The following is a 26,091-nucleotide window of genomic DNA, read 5'->3' on the forward strand; positions in this document are numbered from 1 at the left end:
TGTGTTAATACTCCTAACAGAGCCCAAATATTCCAAAATACTCCAAAACAAGGAAATAACTATTTATGATCAGTTATTAGAATGTCTATAAAATATGTGTTATGTTTACCTGTCTCACATCAAGCAACATCCAGTTATAGCTATATCAGATTATCCATGTAGTACTGTATGTCATAGGATTTACAATAAAAGTTTATTCAAAGAGTTCGAAACAGAGAAACTTAAGAACATTTTGATATCAAACAACATAGCAAAAATATAAAATTCCATTCAGCAAGGATTTTAGAGGTATTAGTGAAACATTGAGTATTTGTTTTGAGAGTATCTGAAAAACAGACAATCACAACACACACACACATTTTAAATGCACAGATGTCTGACCTGAGAATGCCATGGAAACCAATCAAAAACCACTGAGTAATCCCAAAAAAGCTCTATATCACTGCATACAAAACCAGAGATCTGAAAGACAGCAACAGAGCACAGTTAGTATGAAGTCAGTAAAGACAAACACACAGAGGAAAGGTGGAAAATGGGAAGAGAGAGAGAGAGGTGGACACAGAGAGAGACAGTATAGAGAGAGTAAGCAGAGCAGAGATGTTGGATGAAGTACACACAAAAGAGGGGGGGAAGGCAGTGAGAGAGAGAGAGAGAGAGAGAGAGAGAGAGAGAGAGAGGAGGAGAAAAAAAAGCAAGACTTAAGCAGTCCCTTTATCTTTCCTTCCTTTCAGACCTTTCGTAACAGATTTATCTCTGGAAGGGACGGTAGGCACCATGTTAGTCCCCCCCAGCCAGTCCCAGTGGGAGAAGAATGGGGCAAAGTTTGTCCCAGGCATCCGGTGGTGAGCGTCATGTTTGGGGGGTCCGCCCCACAGGCCGAAGGGTACCAGGCGGTGCAGAGACCAGGGGAAGTCATAGCCACAGTGGTCCTCAGTGGACACACAGATGGTGAACACCATGAAGCCCCAGGCGGTCAAGCAGTGGCACTGCAGCAGGAGGGGGTCCACAGTGGTCCAGAAGCCCACACTGATCAGCTCCCAGGCGGACAGGTACTGGGTGACCAGGCTGAAGGGCTGAAGGTACTGGTGGTGCATGGCGTGGAAGGTACGGTACAGCCAGGGGACTCTGTGGTGGAGGAGATGCCAGAGGTAGTACTGGAAGTCAAAGACCACCGTGCACCCCAGGATGCCCAGGAGGAAGCTCGTTAGAGTGGGGGCTTCGCGAGGGAGCGGTACGGGTGGCCTCCACAGCCACTGGCCCACAGCAGCGGGGAAGACATAGACCAGGTGGTTGTAGACTGTGAGACCCAGCGTGGTCCAGATGTTGTCCCAGGTGACAGGTCTGTCTGGGTGGAGCTTGAAGCGGTTGAGGGTGGGCCAGCTGGGGGCCAGGACGTCCAACAGGGTGTAGAGGGTCACCAGGAGGAGGTAGGTGGAGACGGAGATGACCACAGGGAACAGAGGGTTCCGCAGCTCAGCCTGGTGGTACTGCAGGAGGTAGTCCCACACTGGCTGGAGGACGGATGGCTCCGGGAGCCCCAGACCCAGGGTCAGGTTAGCCACATCCAGGTGAGGAATCCAGGGGACAGCCACATCACTGAACAAACCGCCAGCAGTCATTATTACCACAACTAGGATTGGTGGTTCTCTATAAAGTTTAATTATCTCAGAGGATTCATTTATATGTAACTGGGTTGGTTGCAGCAGAGTGCACAAGAATAGCAAAGATCCTTACAGCTCTAACGTACTTGCAAAAGGCAAATAATCTGATGCCGTCGTGCCAACTTGGTTTGGCTTTCGATCTTAGCCTCTTATGTACATCGAGGCGCCACCCCCTCCCCTGGGTTTTAAAGCAGGTGGTCTGTGAAGACCCCTCTTTCTCTGGCAAGAGGATCACTGCCAGGACTCAGGACCTGGGTCACAGCAGCTCTTATTCCTGACCCAGATCTTAGAGAGCTGCCTCCCACCGATCAGAAATGACTTGAATTTGTCTTTGTCAAAAGAGCAGTGTATTTTCATTACTGGCATTGAGGAGCAACAATAAACTGTGGTCAAAGCCAGACTTTGGTGCAATGTCTGTTTTATGCAAACACTGCCGTATGAGCACAAGAAGCTGAAAAGACATCTTGGTTTTGTTGAAAATACATATTTTTTTGTTGAAACGACGTCCAAAATACGATTTTGCTCAATGGGTAGTAATTGATCACTTTGGTTAAACCTGTTGATTATTTTATTAAAAACAACATTTTTAAAGATGTTTTTCTCTTTTTATTTCTCTCTCTCTCTCTCTCTCTCTCTCTCTCTCTCTCTCTCTCTCTCTCTCTCTCTCTCTCTCTCTCTCTCTCTCTCTCTCCCTCTCTCTCTCTTCCTCTCTCTCTCTCTTCCTCTCTCTTTCTCTTATTGACTTGTTGTGAGGGTAAACAGTAATAAATCATAGAAAGCTGTCAGAAGTGACATTGAGTTCAAAGGCTCTACTTTATTAATGTTGAATTAAACTTGGCTTTTTGTATGGTTCAGCTTGCATCATACTGCTGAGAATAAGGTCTGATTGTTGGAAGTGAAAAGAGGCAACTGGAACTAACCACGGAGATGTTTCTATGGTGGAGCTCAAGTAATCCCTTTCTAATTCAAACAAGGCTTTATATCATTATTTATCATATTATCTAAATTAACCCAATAATGGGCAATGAATTCTGCTTCAGTTTTTGTGATAATTGCACATCAACACTGTGTTTATGGGCAATGGCACCACAATATTGTGCACTGTATGGCACCACTAGAGGGCAGACAAGTACCACTGGAAGAAAGCCCTCTATGCTCTGGAACATAGATAGTTGTTTCTGAAGGGGTTTTTCACTTATGTCATTGGAATCTTGATTCCAAAACATTTAATTTTGTGTATACACAACCCTTTTCTGAGGGCTGCAACTAAAAATCTCCCTTATTTCGATTTGTTTCACGAATACCTGAAACTGAGTGATGTGAAGCTCCATTAATCTTTGTTTATATATGTATTAGAACAAGTTGAAGGATAGAGCACATTGTGGGATTTGAACGTATCTCAATGAGAATGTATGTTACTGTGTGTTACTGTTGTCTGGTCCATAGCTGTTCCACATACCTTTTAGAGACCACAAATGTAACAACAAGATAAACTCATGACACAACAACAAAGTAATCTAATTCTCCAATTTACAGAATATTTTCATTTAAACTTCGAAGGGGGACTCAGTGGTCTCTATGCAATGCGAGAGTAATTCAATCATGTTTACAGATATAATTTCATTAGGACTTCTTATGCTTTTCCCCTCTCACCACCTCCATGGGGACATTACATGTTTCTTCTGCGTAGCATTTTTTAATTTAGCTTGGCCAACTCTGAAGGGAGCGGTTTCATCACCCTAATCACCCTAACTAACGGAAATGTATTTTAGCTGTGGAAGAGGAGGGCATCCACTCTCCCTCAGGTGAGGTCTGTAGGGGCATGAAGGCTAAAAAAAGAACCAGCCTGCGTTGTTGAAGCACCTAAGGCTTAGTCTCCCTACCGGTGCTATTTGCATACAGAGAGGGACCATGTGTAGACCCCCAAGAATTTGTGCACAATCAGAATGTGGACATGATCAGGACGCATGTGAGAGAGAGAGAGAGAGAGAGAGAGAGAGAGAGAGAGAGAGAGAGAGAGAGAGAGAGAGAGAGAGAGAGAGAGAGAGAGAGAGAGAGAGAGAGAGAGAGAGAGAGAGATGGGTGTGTCCACAGGTGATCCAATTTGTCCAAAAAGTGTTTGACTCTCCATGAAACAAAAGCAAATATCCTACCTATATTTAATATCATCATATCAAAATACCAATGTGAGATTTGTCCTATATTTTACCAGCAGGTCCATAAGTTATTGCCTATTTCAGTTCTAAATCCACATCTGCTGCTCTCGCACCTAGAAACAACACATTCAGAACAGTGACTGATGAACACAGTGAAATGAAGTAGCGCCATACAATTCCAACTGAAAACCACTTCACCTTGTTCTCCCATATTCTTCAATAAGAACATATCCTCTACAATCCCATTCATTGCAGCTGAGACACATATTGTACATAGATCTATTTTCAGCTGGCGTGGTGCAGTATCTCTCCACTGGAGTAACACTGAGGGCCTCCTATGACTATGGTGAACCCACAGGGGACACCAGGGCCTATATGGGAATATGTTTTGTTTTTCACGGCGCCACCATTGGGCCTTTGATTAAAAGCAGGGCAGGAAGACACAGTTACCATGTTACCATGGGTCTCTCACCTGTGGAATTAATTATTGCCATGGCGATGGAGGATGCAGCGTCATGTTGCCACTGATTTCTAGATAAACAAGCCACGCTGCAACCTCTCTCAGATCACACTAGCCCAGGATTCTAACCAGGTAGGTACACCACCTCTCCTATAGAGCTTTTGTTATGTCTACCCATATGTTGTTTCATGTCTGTCTGTAGAGTAATATCTAATATTTGTACATGTCGCCTATTGCATGCTTTTGAATAATTGTAGCCATAGAATGAAATAGTTTTTCCCTTACACTTTTCCCCAGTAGGTGGTGAGAGACATTGCCCTCCTATCTGCACCATGCCAAGTCAACTCCAGAGTGCCATGGACGCACTTATAACCGTTTTCTACAAATACTCCGGGAACGACGGCGACAAATACAAGCTCAACAAGGGAGAGCTGAAACAGCTACTGAACAGTGAACTCACTGACTTTCTCATGGTAAAGAAGCTGTTTCATATTCATAATTTATCAATCTCAACATAGTTTCACAATGTTTTGGTATTCTCTTCACTAGACAGTGTTTAGTAATTGAAAGGCCCCTAAACATGGGTATATTTCTGAGTTGACACTATTATTTGTGAATCAAATAAAATACAAATGTATTGGTCACATGCACCGAATACAACAGGTGTAGACTTTACAGTGAAATGCTTACTTACGAGCCCATTCCCAGCAATGCAGAGTTAAAAAGTTAAGACAAATATTTGCTAAATAAAAAAGGAAATAGTAACACAATAAAACAATAATGAGTCTATATACAAGGAGTACCAGTCCTGAGTCAATGTGCAGGGTACGAGGTAGTTGAGGTAATTGAGGTAATACAGTATGTACATGTGGGTAGGGGTAAAAGTGATTAGGGAATCAGGATATATAATAAACAGAGTAGCAGCAGCATATGTGAAGAGTGTGAAAGTGTGTCTATGTGTGAGTGTGTGTGTAGCGTCAATATGCATTTGTGTGTGTTTTTTGTGTGTAAGCGAATTGTGTGTGTGTGTTTTGGAGTGTCAGTGTAGTATGTGTGCCTGTGTGGGTAGAGTCTGAATAGAAAACAATAACTGTATAATTTATATTTATATCAATCTGTTTTTATTTGGCACCATGTCGTAAGAAGTGTCACAAGTTAACTGTAAGTCGCTATGGATAATTTAAATTGCCCTCTCCTCCTCACAGTGACATGTTTATGAATAGATGAACCACATTAGCTGTGTGTTGAACCTCAAATAATAAGTTAGCTGTCTTTAATTACAAACCTCCTTGTGACATTTAGCCCACACATTTAGATAAATCATAACAGCACATAACATCCGGCCGTCGTCATGTTAAACAAAATTATCGTTATTGGAAATGGTTTGGTTTAGTGAAGTGTGACCTTTTCAACTTGTATTCTTTCCTTCCATTAATTTCATGATGAACATTAGTGATGTTTATGCTGTACTTGGATATGTTGGGGGGCTTTTTGATGCTACTTGATTACACATTGAGACTTGAAAGATGAATTAGACAACCAAGTACATACTGAATTTGCAAATGTCCAGCATTTAAAAACAGACTCACTCATGTCAGGATTGTAGAAATCCATGTGGTCTGTTGTGTTAATTTATTCAAATTATAGACCTACTACACAATATTTACATGATTCTCAGAGACGTGGCAATGTTGTTTTTCTGTTCTTCAATATGCCTCAGTGGCTAGAAAGCATACAATTACACTCTTAGAAAAAAGGGTTCCAAAAGGGTTCTTCGGCTGTCCCCGTAGGAGAACCCTTTTTGGTTCCTGGTAGAACCCTTTTTGGTTCCAGGTAGAACCCTCTGTAGAAAGGGTTCTACATGGAACCCAAAACGGTTGTACCTGGAACCAAAAGGGTTGTACCTGGAACCAAAAGGGTTCTACCTACAACGAAAAGGGTTATTCAAAGGGTTCTCTTATGGGGACAGCCAAAGAACCCTTTAAGGTTCTAGATAGTACCTTTTTTTCTAAGTGTGTAGAACATTGTTGATTAAGAGAATGGTAGAGTTCTCTAGTTTTTCAAAAAGGAAGGTAAGAAGGAAACATTAATGCAAAGGGACCTTATTTGACATTTCTCCTTCTACATTACGCTGGATTAGTTTAGCCGCTGTGAAGTTTTGATTTCTGGTTTAGTTGAGTATAAGTCTCTTGCTTTTGTAACTTTGTGAAAGCAGGCAAGATAGTAGTTCCTCTTCACTGCCCTCTGTGATTGTAGTAGGTTGTTGTAGATAACCTACCATGCTGTAGTGGCCATGACGGTGCAGAGGAGTGGACAGGTGTGTGTGTATGTGTGTGCATGTGCACGTGCGTGTGCTTGTGCTCGCGCACGTGTGTGTGTGTATGTGTGTGTGTGTGTGTGTGTGTGTGTGTGTGTGTGTGGACCAGAAGTCCACACAAGAATAGTAAACTTTTTTTTTTTTTTTACCAACTGGGGACATTTTGTTAGTCCCCACAAGGTCAAATGCTATTTGTAGGGTGTTTATGGTTAAGGTAGAATTAGTGTTAGGTTTAGTTTTAGGGTTAGGGTTATGGTTAAGGTTAGGTTTGGAGGTTAAGGTTAGGGTTAGGGTTAAGGTTAGGTTTTGGGGTTAAGGTTAGGGTTAGGGTTAGGGAAAATAGGATTTTGAATGGTTATAAATTGTGTTCCCACAAGGTTAGTTAAACAAGACTGTGTGAATGCGAGTGTGTTTGGGGAGTGAACCCGCCTGTCTGTGTTCTAATGGATGAGCTTCATACTGTGAGAGATGGAGTGAGGGGTTGAAGAGACAAATCTCTCCCCCTCCGTTTTTTCTCTCTACATCTTCTCCCTCCCTCTGATGGAAGGAAGCCTCAGGTGCCTATGCATCATCACCAGTGACCCATATCACCTCCAAATATAGACTTGGACTACTCTCTTCTGATGTCACTAGTCTCCACCCACCGACGTGCCTCTGACAAGTATAGAGACTGGTAACAGTTGAATACACATTCAGGACGCGCCACAAATGGCACCCTATTCCTTATTTAGTGCACTACTTGTCTCAAAGTGCCATTTTGGACAGAGACTCATACTGTCATTTCATATCCTGAGGACAACATTGAGCTAATTATGTGATTTATTTCTGTAACCTATCACTGAGTAACTCTTTCACTGATCACAGTCACACTGTATGCTGAGGCGATAGATATTACTGCTTAATTAGATCCACTGTTGTTACCTTGGGGCCAAATACTGACTTTTCATTTACATTTGCACATATACAGTAAAGCTGTGTGTGTGTGTGTGTGTATGTGTGTGTGTGTGTGTGTGTGTGTGTCTTACATACCTCCATTAGCTCCATGTCACCACAGGGCTCTGTATCACGGGCTGACTTGGCTTGACTGACAGAAACCATCCAACAGTCACCATCTCACACACACACAAGGGCACACACACACCTCTGATGGTTCTCAGTTTATGGGTCATTGATTATCGCCACCGTCACTCTGGCTTCCAATGGACATTGTCTGTGTGGTGTGGTGCCCTGCTGTGCTGTGCGGTGCCCAGTCAGTGCCTTAGGCAGTCTAACATCCGGGATGGGGCTCCAGCACCATGAATCCAATGACTCAGAGCCTGAGGCGTCTCTCCTCAGATCTCCCCCATCTCCATCTCAGATCTCTGGCTGGGAGATTGACACAGGGCCTAATTGCAGCCTGCTGTCCTGAGGGGACTTATTTATTGGCCAGGCAGCTGAATCCAGACCGGTCAATGGGCGACATGAGACACGATTCAGGACGGTCTATTTCCTGTTGAGTAGAGTAGTAGAGTGAGTCGGAGGCCTGGAGTAAGCTCAGTGGAACAGAACACATTAGAGTCATAGTCTAGAAGATTTGCTACTGTTCAATAGTTGTTTTAATTATGAGATATGCCTATATCTTTAGACTCAAAACTATGTCGATCTCATGGACTGTCAGTCCTTGCATCCATAGATCTGTATATGAATTTGAGAGTGTTTACATTCCCCTAGCCCCGTCCTTCAGATTATCAAATTGACGGTATCAAGGTTTTTAATTATTTGATTGGTGGATAGCTCTTTGATTCATTGATTTAATGATTGATTGATTAATTGTTGTTTGTTTTAATTTCCAGTCTCAGAAAGACCCCATGCTGGTGGAGAAGATCATGAATGATCTGGATTCCAACAAAGACAACGAGGTGGACTTTAATGAGTTTGTGGTTCTGGTGGCGGCCCTGACCGTAGCCTGCAACGACTTCTTCCAGGAGAAGCAGAAGAAGAAAGCCAACTAACAGTTAAGTCCGAAATGGCTTCCCCTTGCCTATTTAGTGCACTACTATTGGCCAAAGTCTCATAGGGCTATGACCGGTCTACAGTCGTGGTCAAAAGTTTTGAGAATGACACAAGTATTGGTCTTCACAAAGTTTGCTGCTTCAGGGTTTTAAGATATTTTTGTCAGATGTTACTATGGTATACTGAAGTATAATTACAAGCATTCCATAAGTGTCAAAGGCTTTTATTGACAATTACATTAAGTTTATGCAAAGAATCAATATTTGCAGTGTTGACCCTTCTTTTTCAAAACCTCTGCAATCCGCCCTGGCATGCTGTCAATTAACTTCTGGGCCACATCCTGACTGATGGCAGCCCATTCTTGCATAATCAATGCTTGGAGTTTGTCAGAATTTGTGGGTTTTTGTTTGTCCACCCGCCTCTTGAGGATTGACCACAAGTTCTCAATGGGATTAAGGTCTGGGGAGTTTCCTGGCCATGGACCCAAAATGTTGATGTTTTGTTCCCCGAGCCACTTAGTTATCACTTTTGCCTTATGGCAAGGTGCTCCATCATGCTGGAAAAGGCATTATTCGTCACCAAACTGTTCTTGGATGGTTGGGAGAAGTTGCTCTCGGAGGATGTTTTGGTACCATTCTTTATTCATGGCTGTGTTCTTAGGCAAAATTGTGAGTGAGCCCACTCCCTTGGCTGAGAAGCAACCCCACACATGAATGGTCTCAGGATGCTTTACTGTTGGCATGACACAGGACTGATGGTAGCGCTCACCTTGTCTTCTCCGGACAAGCTTTTTTCCGGATGCCCCAAACAATCGGAAAGGGGATTCATCAGAGAAAATGACTTTACCCCAGTCCTCAGCAGTCCAATCCCTGTACCTTTTGCAGAATATCAGTCTGTCCCTGATGTTTTTTCTGGAGAGAAGTAGCTTGCTCGCTGCCCTTCTTGACACCAGGCCATCCTCCAAAAGTCTTCGCCTCACTGTGCGTGCAGATACACTCACACCTGCCTGCTGCCATTCCTGAGCAAGCTCTGCACTGGTGGTGCCCCGATCCCACAGCTGAATTAACTTTAGGAGACGGTCCTGGTGCTTGCTGGACATTCTTGGGCGCCCTGAAGCCTTCTTCACAACAATTGAACCTCTCTCCTTGAAGTTCTTGATGATCCGATAAATGGTTGATTTAGGTGCAATCTTACTAGCAACAATATCCTTGCCTGTGAAGCCCGTTTTGTGCAAAGCAATGATGACAGCACGTGTTTCCTTGCAGGTAACCATGGTTAACAGAGGAAGAACAATGATTTTAAAGCTTCTTTTAAAGCAACCAGTCTGTTATTCTAACTCAATCAGAATGACAGAGTGATCTCCAGCCTTGTCCTCATCAACACTCTCACCTGTGTTAACGAGAGAATCACTGACATGATGTCAGCTGGTCCTTTTGTGGCAGAGCTGAATTGCAATGGAAATGTTTTTTTGGGATTAAGTTCATTTTCATGGCAAAGAGGGACTTTGCAATTAATTGCAATTCATCTGATCACTCTTCATAACATTCTGAAGTATATGCAAATTGCCATCATAAAAACTGAGGCAGCAGACTTTGTGAAAATTAAGATTTGTGTCATTCTCAAAACTTTTGACCACGACTGCACATAGGGCTCTGGTCAAAAGTAGTGCAGTGCAAACGGAATAGGGAGCCATTTCAGATTGGCCCGTGGATAGAAATAGAATTACAAACCAACAGAGGTAGAAAGTAACGAATTACAACCACACCCATCATGCTGAACATTTCATATTTACTGTGATCACTTCCCAATTCCCCATGGTCTCAGTGCTACTAAAACCACTACACTATATGTTTGTCAACAGCAGAAGTAGACTAGACTAAAGTAGAAATCATCAATCAACATACTCTTGCTAGAGATAGGATACTTCTGTCCCTCCAACGCGTCAAAAAGGATGATTTCAAACGGTTGTAAACATGGTGTTACACTAGCCTGAGTGCCAGACTGTTTCTTCTCTCAACAACACTTCTCGCCAGAGAACATAACCACAAAGATCTGGCTGGAGCAGAAACAGACTGGTACCCAAGCTATCGTCACATACCCTGAGGCCAAAAAAATATAATAATAATTTGATGTCAGAATAACTGTCTGCTTGGTTAATTGATTGATTGATTGATTTATTCTGTCATTCATCCACCTTTTCATAGATTTTTGCAATGTATTGTAACTATCAATGTTCCTTCCATTCAAAAATTTGCTTGTTTCTTGAAACCCTTTCTGACATAAACTATGTGTCACTTAATGAGAAATGTAAATTGAATTACAGTTGCTTGAGCATGTTTCTTATTCATGATTAATTATCGATCACATGTAAATGATTATGACAACATGATATTGTCAAGCAGTTGTATGAAAATTATTAGCTTGACAATATTGGTTTTATATTGTGACAGTAACACAGCATAATAAAGTTCTAATCCCAAAACCTTGAGTGTGTGTGTGTTTTAGATTTAGTGTGTTAGTGTGTGTGCGAGTGTATGTGTGTGTATGTGTATGTGTGCTTGTATGTGCCTGTCCTGTGTCTCCTTCCCCATCACTCCTCTTGGTAAAGTCTTCTGAATATTTCTCAAGGAGAGGTTGTGCTGTGCTTTTGGGTGGTCTCTGTATAACACGCCTGGTGATGCGTTCGATGACGCATGATGATGATGATGCAATCCCCATTAACCACCTGGACTTTCCACCACCTGTCAGTCAAAGTGACGCATGACATCCCTACTTCAGCAGCAGTCACAGTCACAGTTTCTCCTTGGGGATTCATAAAGTATATCCATGCTAGAAAGTGCAGAAGAACACATTTTTATTTTTACAAATGTGATTTTAACCCCTAACCTGAACCTGAGCTTTTACACTAACCTTACACCCAACCCCTGATCCATTACAAGCAACAAAGGGTCTTTAGGTTTTAGAAAAGCGCTGTAGAAGAGGGGGTTATTGTTAACAACAACAACATACTGTATATAGTACCTCATGAATTATCTCAACAGTCCTAACAATATCCTCTGTTGTCTGAGCTGAAACCATAACATTTAGAATTAGTAAAGTCTTCCTTTATTTTTTCAGACCCACAACCCCCTCTCTTTACTCCAACACAGAGATCTGTTATTGAGGATCCTGAAGGGGGAAAAAAACATCATCTACATACGCACGGATTCACACACACACAGAGAAAGTTAATTTCTCATTTCTGTGTGATTGATTGTAATTGAGCGAGATAATGAGCCTGTCCCCCCTGGATATTGTTTTTGGTTGACAGCTGTAATCATAGAGGCCCTATCATCAACTTAGAAATTATACTTAATTTTCCATGATTCATAGATTCTCTCTTTGTTAAAGAACTTGTAGTTGGTGTAACACCCTTCTTATCTTTTATTATCAACTCCTTAGAGTGATGTTGCGTCATCTTTCCATTGGAAGCATGCTGAACTAATACATGCATTTCTGTTTATTTAAAAAAATGTATTTAACCTTTATTTAACTAGGCAAGTCAGTTAAGAACACATTCTTATTTACAATGACGGCCTACCCCAGCCAAACCTGGGCCAATTGTGCCACCCTATGGGACTCCCAATCACAGCCGAATTGTGATGCAGCCTGGAATCGAACCAGGGTCTGTAGTGACGCCTCTAGCACTAAGATGCAGTGCCTTAGACCGCTGCGCCACTCAGGAGCCCGCAACTTACTGCAGTGCATTGCAGTGTTGGCCAGAAGGTTCCATAGAACACTTGTGTATTACATGGAGAACGTGCTAGTCTTCAATATTATTTAATGAGGCAAGCAGAACCACATTTCCCCTGTAGAGAATCATGAAGCGTCACCCGTTGGTACGCAAAATAAACACCTTTTATTGATCTTCCATATCCCTCCAAGACTGCCTGAACACAGTATCTGTGGTGGATCTGGCGAGTCAGTTTTCAATTTTAAAAAACGTATACGATTCATTTTACCCAGCTGAAAGAAACGTCAGCTGTGTGTGTGTGTGTGTGTGTGTGTGTGTGTGTGTGTGTGTGTGTGTGTGTGTGTGTGTGTGTGTGTGTGTGAGAAGAACATAACATGTGAATGTGTGTGCGCGTGTGTTCCTGTGCGTGTGTGTGTTTCTGTGCGTGTGTGTGCGTATGTGCGTGCATGGGTGTTACAGTAGAGAGTTATTGGGCCTGCACCCATCCAGATAGCACGACAGAGCATGCTCTATAGACACTAGGACCAGAACTCAGAACATAAAAACTATTACCTGTCCCTAAAGATGATTCCCTCAGATCACACACACACCTACACGTAGATGGAGTGACGAGTGATATACAGAGTTGCGGAGGGAGAGAAGGTACAGAATAAGGAAGATAAGATCCTGAGGCAAAGAGATACTCTCCTCAGAGATAGATTATGGTGGAAAGATGTCTTTAGGACACACACACACACACACACACACACACACACACACACACACACACACACACACACACACACACACATAAACACACACATAAAAACACACACACACACACACACACAGGCACACACACACACACATAAACACACACACACACAGGCACACACACATACACACACACAGGCACACACACATGCACACACCCTTCCTTTTGACCGCTGTCTCTCCCCATCATACACATTTCTCTCTCGCTGTCAGAATGCCACTATTTCTTTGGTGGCAACATTTATCTCTTTCTCTCCTTGTCGTGATCGGACCCTCAGTCTGTGACGTCTACAGAACTGATGATGAAGGGCTTGTTTTGCCATTCAAGCGTAAACTACTATCATCGATCACTCCCCTCCCATCATGCTATGTTTGGGATGGGGAGATGGAGGGTTGTGATGGTAGATTTTTATTTTCACAGCCGACAGCCCGTCACTCACACTAGAATACTTTCAGATGGTCCCTTGGTTTCGGTCTTTGTGTCTGTCTCCATGTCTTTCACCTAACAATGGGGCTTCATAATTGGAGGACCGGCTCTTAGTGGTGGCTATTATCTATAGTAGATATGTGATCCTTCTCTTTCTAATCCTGAATGCTAAATGAAGACAAATCAAATCAAATCAAATGTTATTTGTCACATACACATGTTTAGCAGATGTTATTGCGGGTGTAGCGAAATGCTTGTGCTTTTAGCTCTGACAGTGCAGTAATATCTAACAAGTAATATCTAACAATTTCACAACATATACCCAATACACACAAATCTATTAAGGAATGGAATTAAAGAATATATACATATATGGACAAGCAATGACAGAGCGGCATGGACTAAGATACAGTAGAATATTATAGAATAGAATACAGTATATGCATATGAGATGAGTAGTGCAAGATATGTAAACATTATTAAAGTGACTAGTGTTCCATTTCTTAAAGTGGCCAGTGATTTCAATAGGCAGCAGCAGCCTCTAATGTGCTAGTGATGGCTATTTAACAGTCTGATGGCCTTGAGATAGAAGCTATTTTTCATTCTCTTGGTCCCAGCTTTGATGCACCTGTACTGACCTCGCCTTCTGGATGATAGCAGGGTGAACAGGCAGTGGTTGATGTCCTTAATTATCTTTTTGGCCTTCCTGTGACATCAGGTGCTGTAGGTGTCTTGGAGGGCGGGTAGTTTGCCCCCGGTAATGCATTCGGCAGAATGAACCACCCTCTGGAGAGCCTTGCGGTTGAGGGCGGTGCAATTGCCGTACCAGGCAGTGATACAGCCCGACAGGATGCTCTCAATTGTGCATCTGTAAAAGTTTGTGAGGGTTTTAGGTGCCGAGCCAAATTTCTTCAGCCTCCTGAGGTTGAAGAGGCTCTGTTGCACCTTCTTCACCACACTGTCTGCGTGGGTGGACCATTTCAGTTTGTCAGTGATGTGTACGCCAAGGAAGTGATGTGTACGCCAACAAAGCCTGACAGGGTACTGATTGACTGTGTGTCAGCGATAGTTACAACCAGGGTATATTTAAATCCCAATGACCAGGGATCAGCCATTTAGTCTTTTGTAGTATTTTATTAGGATCCCCATTAGCTACTGCTAAAGCAGCAGCTACTCTTCCTGGGGTCCACACAAAACATAAAACATTACATAATTTCCCCTGTAGAGAATCATGAAGAGTCACCCGTTGGTACGCCAAAGAAACACCTTTAATTGATCATCCATATCCCTCCAAGACTGCCTGAACACAGTATCTGTGGTGGATCAAGCGTGTCAGTTTTCAATTTTAAAAACGTATACGATTCATTTTACCCAGCTGAAAGAAACGTCAGCTGTGTGTGTGTGTGTGTGTGTGTGAGAAGAACATAACATGTGAATGTGTGTGCGCGTGTGTGTGTGCCTGTGCGTGTGTGTGCGTATGTGCGTGCATGGGTGTTACAGTAGAGAGTTATTGGGCCTGGACCCATCCAGATAGCATGACAGAGCATGCTCTATAGACACTAGGACCAGAACTCAGAACATAAAAACTATGTTAGGATTCCCATTAGCTACTGCTAAAGCAGCAGCTACTCTTCCTGGGGTCCACACAAAACATAAAACGTTGCATAATACATAACATTAATAGACTAGTACAACACAAGGACAGGACTACATAAAAAGCCATCGGTAGGCTGCTGCAGATACAGGGAAACGTTTCCTTCACTGGGGACTAAGGACTGTCTGTTCAAAGACGGCATATCAGCCTATTAGAAAAAGGCACACGAACCACAACATCCAAGGTTGTCCTTTACAGTTTCTCTCCGTATGCCCCTAAAATAACATAATGAGGGAAAGAGAGAGAAAAAGAGAGAGAAAGAGAAAGAAAGAGAGGGACAGAGGGAAAGAGAGAGAGAATAAGTGTGATATTTTCCTCCCGGGGGTTTTGGATGGAAAGAGAGACGGATCGTTCAGACGTTTCCACACCATAGTGCTCTAATTCAGCGACAGATGGAAGATGATGCTAACAAACAACACGTGAGGCCCAGCCTCCAGGACAGTTTTCCAGGACAGGTCGGTATGTTCTGCCAAACAGCAAGGTCATCCCCTGGGGCCTAATAACAGGCAGAGAGAAAGAGATGGAGAGAGGTGCCATCATAGAAATACAATGAAGTAGACCAGGCGACTAGAAAGAGAATCCCCATTCAAATCTATCAGAGCCATGTATTTAGTCTAAATACATGGCTCTGAAATCTATGCTCTGTGGCCACCATAGAGATCCTAAAAAATGACTACTACTATTAATTATTAGTATTCTAATTCCTAATTCTATGGTCACCACTATCTGACCATTCTACGTTACACACCATTGCATGCCATGTACGTAGAGACATAAGGTCCTGAGACAAAATATACTTCCTCAGAGATAGATTAGGGTGGAAAGAGGTGTGTAGGACACACACCATGTCTCCCTCCTTCTCTATGGGTTTCAGTGTTAAGAGGGATAATCTTCTTATTTCAGTGGAACCGAAGTGTTTGCATGTTCTTTGTATCACTTATGACGTCCCTTGTGATTCCTGTTGTACTGTATGACTTTCACTTCGTATGACTTGTTTAATGCAGGACAAATGGGACAGTTTCCATTGAGAGGTCACATGGTGACTGATGACATTGAATAGACAGGATTGCTGCAGTTTTTCCACCTGCACTAAAAGGTCAATGTCATCATGGGAGAATCAAGGGACTTGAATAACTATAGAGAGAAAACGACTGATTGTTTATCTCAATTTGAGAATATATCTATTCAAAATAAAAATGTATAGAATAGAAAGAATTAGAAGAACGTTTACCGGCCTTCAACAATGTCAACAGGAATCATTCCTGTCCTAAGAGGGGATCGGTGAGGCAGAAAGGACCATGGAAGCAGGGATCAGAGTAAAGGCATGTAAGGTTACACTGTTATCTGGAGACAAGGCTCCAGGAGGCCCTGGCCATGTTGCTCTCGCTGCCTGATCAGAGTCACTCTGTCAGGGGGTAGGACGGGGGAATGGGGGGGTGGAGATACAACAGGGGTCACTGTCAGGAGGGAGGAGAGTTAGAGATACGGGAGAGGAGAGGGGATAAAATATGCCAGAGAAGAGAGGAGATGAGATGGCTCCTGCTGATAGCAAGTGATACTGGAGAGGAGGAGGAGGTGGAGAGACACAACCCAGTGGAGGAAGAGAGATTAGTCCAGTGATACAGGAGAAATACACTCTTAAACAGTCAGAGAGAAAATGGATGTCGATAATCCAATGTCCAGATGACATTCGATTAGTTCAAACTGTTGAAGTGCAGACTGGGCCGTGGATGATTTTTCAACCCTCAAAATTGACTAATTTTTTTTTTTTTTATGAATATCTCTTCTGAGATTTATTTCCATTTAGTTGATTTGTTCAACCAGTCATAGGAGCAGTTGACCACTTTTCTCCTCTCTCTCTCTCTCTCTCTCTCGCTCTCTCTCTCTCTCTCTCTCTCTCTCTCTCTCTCTCTCTCTCTCTCTCTCTCCCTCTCTCTCTCTCTCTCTCTCTCCCTCTCTCTCTCCCTCTCTCTCCCTCCCTCTCTCTCTGTCTCTCTCTCTCTCTCTCTCTCTCTCTCTCTCTCTCTCTCTCTCTCTCTCTCTCTCTCTCTCTCTCTCTCTCTCTCTCTCTCTCTCCCTTGTTTTCTCTGTGTTCTCTAAACACCAGTTTCAAATAAAATAAATAGTGACATGAGTAATAAATACACAGTGAATAACAAATAACAATAATGAGTAAAAGTAACATTGCTATATACAGGGAGTACCAGTACCAGTACCGAGTCAATGTGTGTGGCAGTGCCTTCAGAAAGTATTCATACCCGTTGACTTTTTACACATTTTGTTTGGTTACAGAAATTGAGATTATGTGTCACTGGCCTACACGCAATACCCCATAATGTCAAAGTGGAATTATGTTTTTAGACATGTTTACAAATTAATTTAAAATGAAAAGCTGAAATGTCTTGAGTCAATAAGTATTCAACCTCTTTGTTATGGCAATCCTAAATAAGTTCAGGAGTAAAAATGTGTTTAACAAATCACATAATAACAGTGTTGTGTTCGAGACCACCTAAAGCAAGACCGATTCAAGACCAAGACCAGAGGGGGGGCGAGACGGAGTCAAGACCGAGACCGGGAGAGGGACAAGGGGTCGGAGACGGAGACGGAGTCAAGACCGAGACCAGCAAAATGCGAGTCCAATTCAAGACCATGATTGTAATTTTGTCAAATCACCATCATAATAAGGACTCCCGAGTGGCGCTGTGGTCTAAGGCACTGCATTGCAGTGCTAGCTGTGCCACTAGAGATCCTGGTTCGAGTCCAGGCTCTGTCGCAGCCGGCCGCGACCGGGAGACCCATGGGCGGCGCACAATTGGTCCAGTGTCGTCCAAGGTAGGGGAGGGTTTGGCCGGCAGGGATGTGGGTTCGTTTCCCACGGGGAGCCAGTATGAAGAAAAAAAAAACTTGTATACATTCACTACCTGTAAGTCGCTCTGGATAAGAGCGTCTGCTAAATGACTAAAATGTAAATAAGAGTTCAGAATATCTAGTATTTCTGTGTTCATATTTCAGACCAACATACTGTATGGATTCTTTAGACTTTCAGAATAGTGAAAAAAGACACGCTGAGGGAAAATAGAGCCACTCAACAAATTATTACTAACCCAAAAACAGTGGGGAACAATGGGCCTTCTACATCTTCAGAGAAGGGCTAAGGATTTATAAAAGAACGATTATAATAACAATTTTCCATGCTTTCCTGATTTAATCTCTTCAGCGTTTGTTGGAAAGGAAAGGGTTAACACTGAAGAGATATCCAATCAGGATTTTTCTTTGCTGGTCTCTGGGGAGATAAATCTAGCTAGCTAAGTCAGCCATTGGCTAGGCCATCAGAAGCTAGATAAAGGCATCTGCTGTTCAACTGTATTAGGGCAACATTTTGGAGTGACAGTGGAATCAACCAATCACATTTTGACTTCATGAGTGGGACCGTTTTTACAAAAACATATGGAAACTTCTGCCTTCTTGAAGGCCAATAGATCACTGCGCAATAGCGAGCAGTAGTTTTCCCACGGTCTAGCTAACTAGCTTTTGTTGTCGGCTAGTTTGCAACGGCTGCAGCAGGTGTTATCAAAGAGGATGTTGTTGCTCATTTGTTGGCTTCTCCCTTTTCAAGAATAACTTTCAACAAGAAGCTAAGTTTCAAATTATCATCATCTGGTGAGTGGAACTGTGTTTTTTATTGCAGCGCCCTTGCTGTTGTTAGCCTACTCTACCAAGACTGGTCTCGAGTACTACAACACTGCATAATAAGTTGCATGGACTCACTCTGTGTGCAAAAATATATGAAATAATGTATCTTTCGTCTCTCTGTTTCATAATTTTCCTTCAATTCGCAAGAGGCTGAATGTATCTCACCGGAGAAAGCATGCGAGCGAAACAGCGCCCCTCTGTCTCTGTGTTTGTAGGCAGTATATCTGATGCTGTCTGGCCAAAAAGAGTATGAAATTGTTGCCGCCCATAGCATTGAATGCAAGGGAAGACAGCGAGCATTTGACCTCCTTTGATAAGAAAATTACAAAATAATAGCCAATCAGCATTGAGCTAAACTGAGTGAGCTCAACTGTGAATGGTCCTGGCGCACCAAAAAAGTGTCAAGGGAAGCCAATTTGGATGCTTCACTCCTATCACTTCACATCGAGAGGAATACGTCATTGACAGAAATAACTTGAATTGTTGCATCTTGTTGTGTTGTTGTCCTCTGGTGGCTAGCTAGCTAGCTAAAATGGGCCCTTTCCTAAATTAGCCATGGATGGAGATAGGGATTTAGACTTGTGGTTTTACTTAATTCTCCGTACTGCCCAATGACTATAACGGCGATTCTGATCCAACCATAAATTAATATATTGTGCTCTTGGCCTGAGAGGATGGAAGTTCAATATGTAGCTAGACGTAGAAGGCTAATGTTAACTAGCTAACATTGCCCATGAAAGGAAGTTAGGCTAGCAAGCAAGCATTTTAGCCAGGACAACAAAAAATAAAAGCCTGTACTGTGTGACAGAGTCATAGACCGTTTCGTCAACATGAAAGAGAGGAGGATGGCACGTTTCTCTACAAGTAGGGTGAGTCAACATGGTCTTTCTACATGCACGAACGCACGCACGCACGCACGCACACACACACACACACACACACACACACACACACACACACACACGAGAGAGAGAGCTAGAGGCATAAGCATTTCGTTACACTCGCAATAACATCTGCTAACCAAGTGTATGTGACCAATACATTTGATTTGATTTGATTTGACACTTCGGAACTGGAAGCACAAGCATTTCGCTACACTCACAATAACCTCTGCTAACCATATATGTGTGACCAATACATTGGATTTGATTTGATTTGACACACACACACAGAGAGAGAAATCAGAACCATGGACAGCCACATCATATTTAGCTTTAGTTGATTGGACTAAATTGTTTCTGGTATCTTTTTGTTGTCACTGTATTAGACTAAACATAGGTGATTTGATGATGTTGAAATGTTGAAGTTGAAATGGTGCTGGAATAGTGGAGGCAGCAACTGTTTTCTTTGCGACTTGCAGTAACTCTCTGCGGTTCAAACTCATTAGTTGTTTAGTAGTCTGGAAATGTCAGAAAAATTAACTTGCTTGACCATGCTGTAGGTCATGTAACTGTTTGTTACATGCAATATGCTTTGTGGACTTCACCGGTTAGAGGTTGCTCTCCGGTTTTGTGATGAAACAAAGGTGTGGTTGAATTTATTCTTCCACTGTGTCTTATCGTCTCGGTCTTAAGCCTTAAGTGCATTCGGAAAGTATTCAGACCCCTTGACTTTTTCCACATTTTGTTACGTTACAGCCTTATTCTAAACTGGATTGAATTCATGTTTTTCCTCATCAATCTACACACAATACCCCATAATGACAAAGCGAAAACAGGTTTTTAGAATTTTTTTGCAAATGTATTCAAAATAAAAACACATACCTTGTTTACACAAGTGTTCAGACCCTTTTCTATGAGACTCGAAATTGAGCTCAGCTGCATCCTGTTTCCATTGATCATCCTTGAGATGTTTCTACAACTTGATTGGAGTCCACCTGTGGTAAATTCAATTGATTGGACATGATTTGGGAAGGCACACACCTGTTTATATAAGGTCCCACAGTTGACAGTGCACGTCAGAGCTAAAACCAAGCCATGAGGTCGAAGGAATTATCCGTAGAGCTCTGAGACAGGATTGTGTTGTGGCACAGAGCTGGGGAAGGGTACCAACAAATGTCTGCAGCATTGAAGGTCCCCAAGAACACAATGGAACCACCAAGACTCTTCCTAGAGCTGGCCGCCTGGCCAAACTTAGCAACCAGGGGAGAAGGGCTTTGGTCTGGGAGGTGACCAAGAACCCGATGGTCACTCAGCCAGAGCTCCAGAGTTCCTCTGTGGAGATGGGAGAAACTTCCAGAAGGACAACCATCTCTGCAGAACTCCACCAATCAGGCCTTTATGGTAGAGTGGCCAGACGGAAGCCACTCCTCAGTAAAAAGCACATGACAGCCCGCTTGGAGTTTGCCAAAAGGCACCTAAAGGACTCTCAGACCATGAGAAACAGCATTATCTGGTCTGATGAAACCAAGATTGAACTCTTTGGCCTGAATGCCAAGCGTCACGTCTGGAGGAAACCTGGCACCATCCCTACGGTATAGCATGGCGGTGGCAGCATCATGCTGTGGGGATGTTTTTCAGCGGCAGGGACTGGGAGACTAGTCAGGATCGAGGGTAAGATGAACGGAGCAAAGTACAGAGAGATCCTTGATGAAAACCTGCTCCAGAGCGCTCAGGACCTCAGACTGGGGCGAAGGTTCACCTTCCAACAGGACAACGACCTTAAGCACATAGCCAAGACAACACAGGAGTGGCTTTGGGACATGTCTCTGAATGTCCTTGAGTGGCCCAGCCAGAGCCCGGACTTGAACCCGATCAAACATCTCTGGAGAGACCTGAAAATAGTTGTGCAGTGACGCTCCTCATCCAGCCTGACAGAGCTTGAGAGGATCAGCAAAGAAGAATGGGAGACACTCCCCAAATACAGGTGTGCCAAGCTTTTAGCGTCATACCCAAGAAGACTAGAGGCTGTAATCGCTGCCAAAGGTGCTTCAACAAAGTACTGAGTAAAGGGTCTGAATACTGATGTAAATGTGATATTTCCGTTTCAGACTTGGTGCACTGGTATCGCTTTCTGTGCGGTAGTAGAGAGAACAATCTATGGCTTGGGTGGCTGGAGTCTTTGACCATTTTTGGGTCCTTCCTCTGACACCGCCTGGTGTAGAAGTCCTGGATGGCAGGGAGCTCGGCCCCAGTGATGTACTGGGCCATACTAACCACCCTCTGTAGCGCCTTGCAGTGGGATGCCTTGCAGTTGCCGAATCCAAGTGGTGAGGCAGCCAGTCAAGATGATCTCAATGGTGCAGCCTTATAACCCTTTGAGGATCTGAGGGCCCATGACAAATATTTTCAGTGGTTAGTGTTACTGTTACTGATTTATTCCTCGATATTTAGTCCCATGAGAGACATGACCGCCTAAGTAGAAAATGACCATTTAATATGGTAATATGTAATTTGATGTAATATGTAATTTGATGTAACTTTCTCTGAGAGTGTGCGTATTTGTCCTGCTATGACCATGGAGATGTATGTAATCAATGTCAAAACAGTAGGTGATATCTGGCACTAATGTCCTCTGTTCTGGAAACTGGCAGTAGTGTAGCGCTTAGGGGTAACAGCTAGAGTAGGTCATTTACCAGAAAACCCTGTAGAGAGAGGTTATCCATTTCACAGTTCACGAAGGCTGTGTTTACACAGGCACTTGAGCAGTAGACTGTATCACGGTGACATCCAGATGGTTACTACCAATATCACAAGTTATTTTTTCGTGTAGGTTGCTATCCTACTCAAAATAAAACAAAGTGGGATGGAACAAATTGGCCACGTTAGCTACCGCCGGCGAAATGTGATAGCCTACAGCTGCCTGATGGGAAGCAACTCACATCGGCAAACACCTCGATACAACACTGCTGCAGTGGTCATTCGCAATGTCTTGTTGTTACGTTAGCTGACATCCAGATGGTGACCAATACTGCAAGTTATTTCTCCCTCGCCCATCGAAATGAACGTCACCTTTTTTACAAGTTTTAACTAGCGCCATGCTGCTGTTGTTGGCAGCTAGCCAGCATAAACTAGCTAGCTGGGAAGGGCTCATCAGGACGACAGACTGAACTCATTAAACAAAACTGTTCTTCTCCACACTTAACTCTCAGCTGCCCAAAATACGTCTTCAATTTGGGCACCAAGCTTGTCCGTATTGCCACTACCGTGTGACCCCCCCATAGAGAGTTCTATTTTTATTATTTTTACAGCGGGAATTATGGCCGCAACACCTGGCGGTAGCGTAAAGAGGCAGGCTTTCAATGAATTAACAAGTTGAAGGTGTGACGGGGGCTTGACAAATAATGCTTTTTGTGGTTGCTTCAAGTTGTGTATTTACGATGTTTGATGTTCTGTTGTCATAAACTCTGGCAGGAGAGCATGGATGTTTGTCCTATCCGTTGAAGATAGGCATACTAGTTTATTAAATAGCATACAGTATAAATAACCTACAGTATCCCTACAATAGTCCTAGTTGTACATTTTTTATTGTATTCAGTTTTTCATATGCCTCATAAAGGGTAATTGGCTTCAACATGGGAATATTGCATTGGAAACTTGGTCGCCTATAGCCTAAATTGCGTTATATATCTGAGCAACAGACATTGCCTACCAAATGTTATAATAAGATTAGCCTACCTTTACCATTGATATGGCTTGTGTGATGACTTTGCCACGTGAAGAATTGTAAAGGTAAACAAACCAACAGTCAAATATTAGTCTCCCTTTAGGCAGACGGGTTGCCTTCCACAATGTATCTGCCTAGGGTCAGGTTTACGAAACTAGGCAAATATCAATACACTATACAGTATATACAAAAATATGTGGACCATTTCAAATGAGTGGATTCGGCTATTTCAGCCACCCCCGTTGCTGACAGGTGTATAGAATCGAGCACACAGCCATGAAATCTCCATAAACAAACATTGGCAGTAGAATGGCCTTACTGAAGAGCTCAGTGACTTGCAACGTGGCATCGTCATAGGATGCCACCTTTCCAATAAGTCAGTTCATCAAATGTCTGCCCTGCTAGAGCTGTAAGTGCTGTTGTTGTGAAGTGGAAAGGTCTAGGAGCAACAACGGCTCAGCCGCGAAGTGGTAGGCCACACAAGCTCACAGAACAGAACCGCCAAGTGCAACACTCACTACTGAGTTCCAAACTGCCTCTGGAAGCAATGTCAGCACAAGAACTGTTCGTTGGGAGCTTCATGAAAGGAGTTTCCATGGCCGAGCAGCCGCACACCAGCCTCAGATCACCATGTGCAATGCCAAGCGTCGGCTGGAGTGGTGGAAGCAAGTCCTTGCAGCAATGTTCCAACATATAGTGGAAAGCCTTCCCAGAAGAGTGGAGGCTGTTATAACAGCAAAGGGGGGACCAACTCCATTTTAATGCCAATGATTTTGGAATGAGATATTCGACGGGCAGGTGTCCACATACTTTTTGTCATGTAGTGTACCAAGTGTATTCAGCACCATTTGACATCAACAGAGGACAGTGGAAGATTCATTTTTCAACTAAATTAGAAATGAGAAACAAGCAGACTTTTTAACAACTTGATGTTTCTAAATAGGCTTCCTACACATAACAACTTGATGTTTTTAAATACAGTGAGGGAAAAAAGTATTTGATCCCCTGCTGATTTTGTACGTTTGCCCACTGACAAAGACATAATCAGTCTATAATTTTAATGGTAGGTTTATTTGAACAGTGAGAGACAGAATAACAACAAAAGGATCCAGAAAAACGCATGTCAAAAATGTTATAAATTGGTTTGCATTTTAATGAGGGAAATAAGTATTTGACCCCTCTGCAAAACATGACTTAGTACTTGGTGGCAAAACCCTTGTTGGCAATCACAGAGGTCAGACGTTTCTTGTAGTTGGCCACCAGGTTTGCACACATCTCAGGAGGGATTTTGTTCCACTCCTCATTAAGGTTTCGAGGCTGACGTTTGGCAACTCGAACCTTCAGCTCCCTCCACAGATTTTCTATGGGATTAAGGTCTGGAGACTGGCTAGGCCACTCCAGGACCTTAATGTGCTCCTTCTTGAGCCACTCCTTTGTTGCCTTGGCCGTGTGTTTTGGGTCATTGTCATGCTGGAATACCCATCCACAACCCATTTTCAATGCCCTGGCTGAGGGAAGGAGGTTATCACCCAAGATTTGACGGTACATGGCCCCGTCCATCGTCCCTTTGATGCGGTGAAGTTGGGGATGGTGTTCTTGGGGTCATAGGCAGCATTCCTCCTCCTCCAAACACGGCGAGTTGAGTTGATGCCAAAGAGCTCGATTTTGGTCTCATCTGACCACAACACTTTCACCCAGTTCTCCTCTGAATCATTCATATGTTCATTGACAAACTTCAGACGGCCATGTATATGTGCTTTCTTGAGCAAGGGGACCTTGCGGGCGCTGCAGGATTTCAGTCCTTCACGGCGTAATGTTTTACCAATTTTTTTCTTGGTGACTATGGTCCCAGCTGCCTTGAGATCATTGACAAGATCCTCCCGTGTAGTTCTGAGCTGATTCCTCACCGTTCTCATGATCATTGCAACTCCACGAGGTGAGATCTTGCATGGAGCCCCAGGCCGAGGGAGATTGACAGTTCTTTTGTGTTTCTTCCATTTGCGAATAATCGCACCAAGTGTTGTCACCTTCTCACCAAGCTGCTTGGCGATGGTCTGGTAGCCCATTCCAGCCTTGTGTAGGTCTACAATATTGTCCCTGACATCCTTGGATAGCTCTTTGGTCTTGGCCATGGTGGAGAGTTTGGAATCTGATTGATTGATTGCTTCTGTGGACAGGTGTCTTTTATACAGGTAACAAGCTGAGATTAGGAGCACTCCCTTTAAGAGTGTCCTCCTAATCTCAGCTCGTTACCTATATAAAAGACACCTGGGAGCCAGAAATCTTTCTGATTGAGAGGGGGTCAAATACTTATTTCCCTCATTAAAATACAAATCAATTTAGAACATTTTTGACATGCGTTTTTCTGGATTTTGTTGTTGTTATTCTGTCTCTCACTGTTCAAATAAAATCTACTATTAAAATTATAGACTGATCATTTCTTTGTCAGTGGGCAAACGTACAAAATCAGCAGGGGATCAAATACTTTTTTCCCTCACTGTAGGCTTGCTGACATTGTTCATTCAATGGACATCGCACATGTGTCTAAACATTTTCACAGGAGCTGGACATAAATATTATCCAATATAATTAGAAAAGAGTGTTGACTGTTTTGCTGCTCCCAAAAGTGATATTTGAATA

General features: G+C 43.1%; 2 protein-coding genes across 2 annotated transcripts; one reads left to right on the forward strand and one right to left on the reverse strand.

Annotated features, from left to right (window-relative positions):
* Positions 1–631: 631 nt before the first annotated feature.
* ch25hl2 (cholesterol 25-hydroxylase like 2) lies at positions 632–1,722 on the reverse strand. Its single transcript, XM_041899532.1, has one exon. The coding sequence runs from the start codon at positions 1,617–1,619 to the stop codon at positions 699–701; it is 921 nt and encodes a 306-aa protein (XP_041755466.1). The 5' UTR covers positions 1,620–1,722; the 3' UTR covers positions 632–698.
* Positions 1,723–4,366: 2,644 nt separating this feature from the next.
* On the forward strand, positions 4,367–8,725 carry LOC121583354 (protein S100-A1-like). The gene is made up of 3 exons (XM_041899533.1): positions 4,367–4,409; positions 4,575–4,750; positions 8,427–8,725. The coding sequence occupies exons 2-3, from the start codon at positions 4,610–4,612 to the stop codon at positions 8,583–8,585; spliced, it is 300 nt and encodes a 99-aa protein (XP_041755467.1). The 5' UTR covers positions 4,367–4,409; positions 4,575–4,609; the 3' UTR covers positions 8,586–8,725.
* The last annotated feature ends 17,366 nt before the right edge of the window (positions 8,726–26,091 follow it).

Source organism: Coregonus clupeaformis, chromosome 15, assembly GCF_020615455.1.
Source record: "Coregonus clupeaformis isolate EN_2021a chromosome 15, ASM2061545v1, whole genome shotgun sequence".
In the NCBI taxonomy this organism is placed as follows: domain Eukaryota; kingdom Metazoa; phylum Chordata; class Actinopteri; order Salmoniformes; family Salmonidae; genus Coregonus; species Coregonus clupeaformis.

Bases quoted from the DNA above. Each gene is read 5' to 3' on its own strand.
- ch25hl2 (XM_041899532.1), bottom strand. From the start codon at position 1,619: ATGACTGCTGGCGGTTTGTTCAGTGATGTGGCTGTCCCCTGGATTCCT.
- LOC121583354 (XM_041899533.1), top strand. From the start codon at position 4,610: ATGCCAAGTCAACTCCAGAGTGCCATGGACGCACTTATAACCGTTTTC. The intron at 4,751-8,426 runs GTAAAGAAGCTG...TTTAATTTCCAG, and splicing joins AACTCACTGACTTTCTCATG to TCTCAGAAAGACCCCATGCT.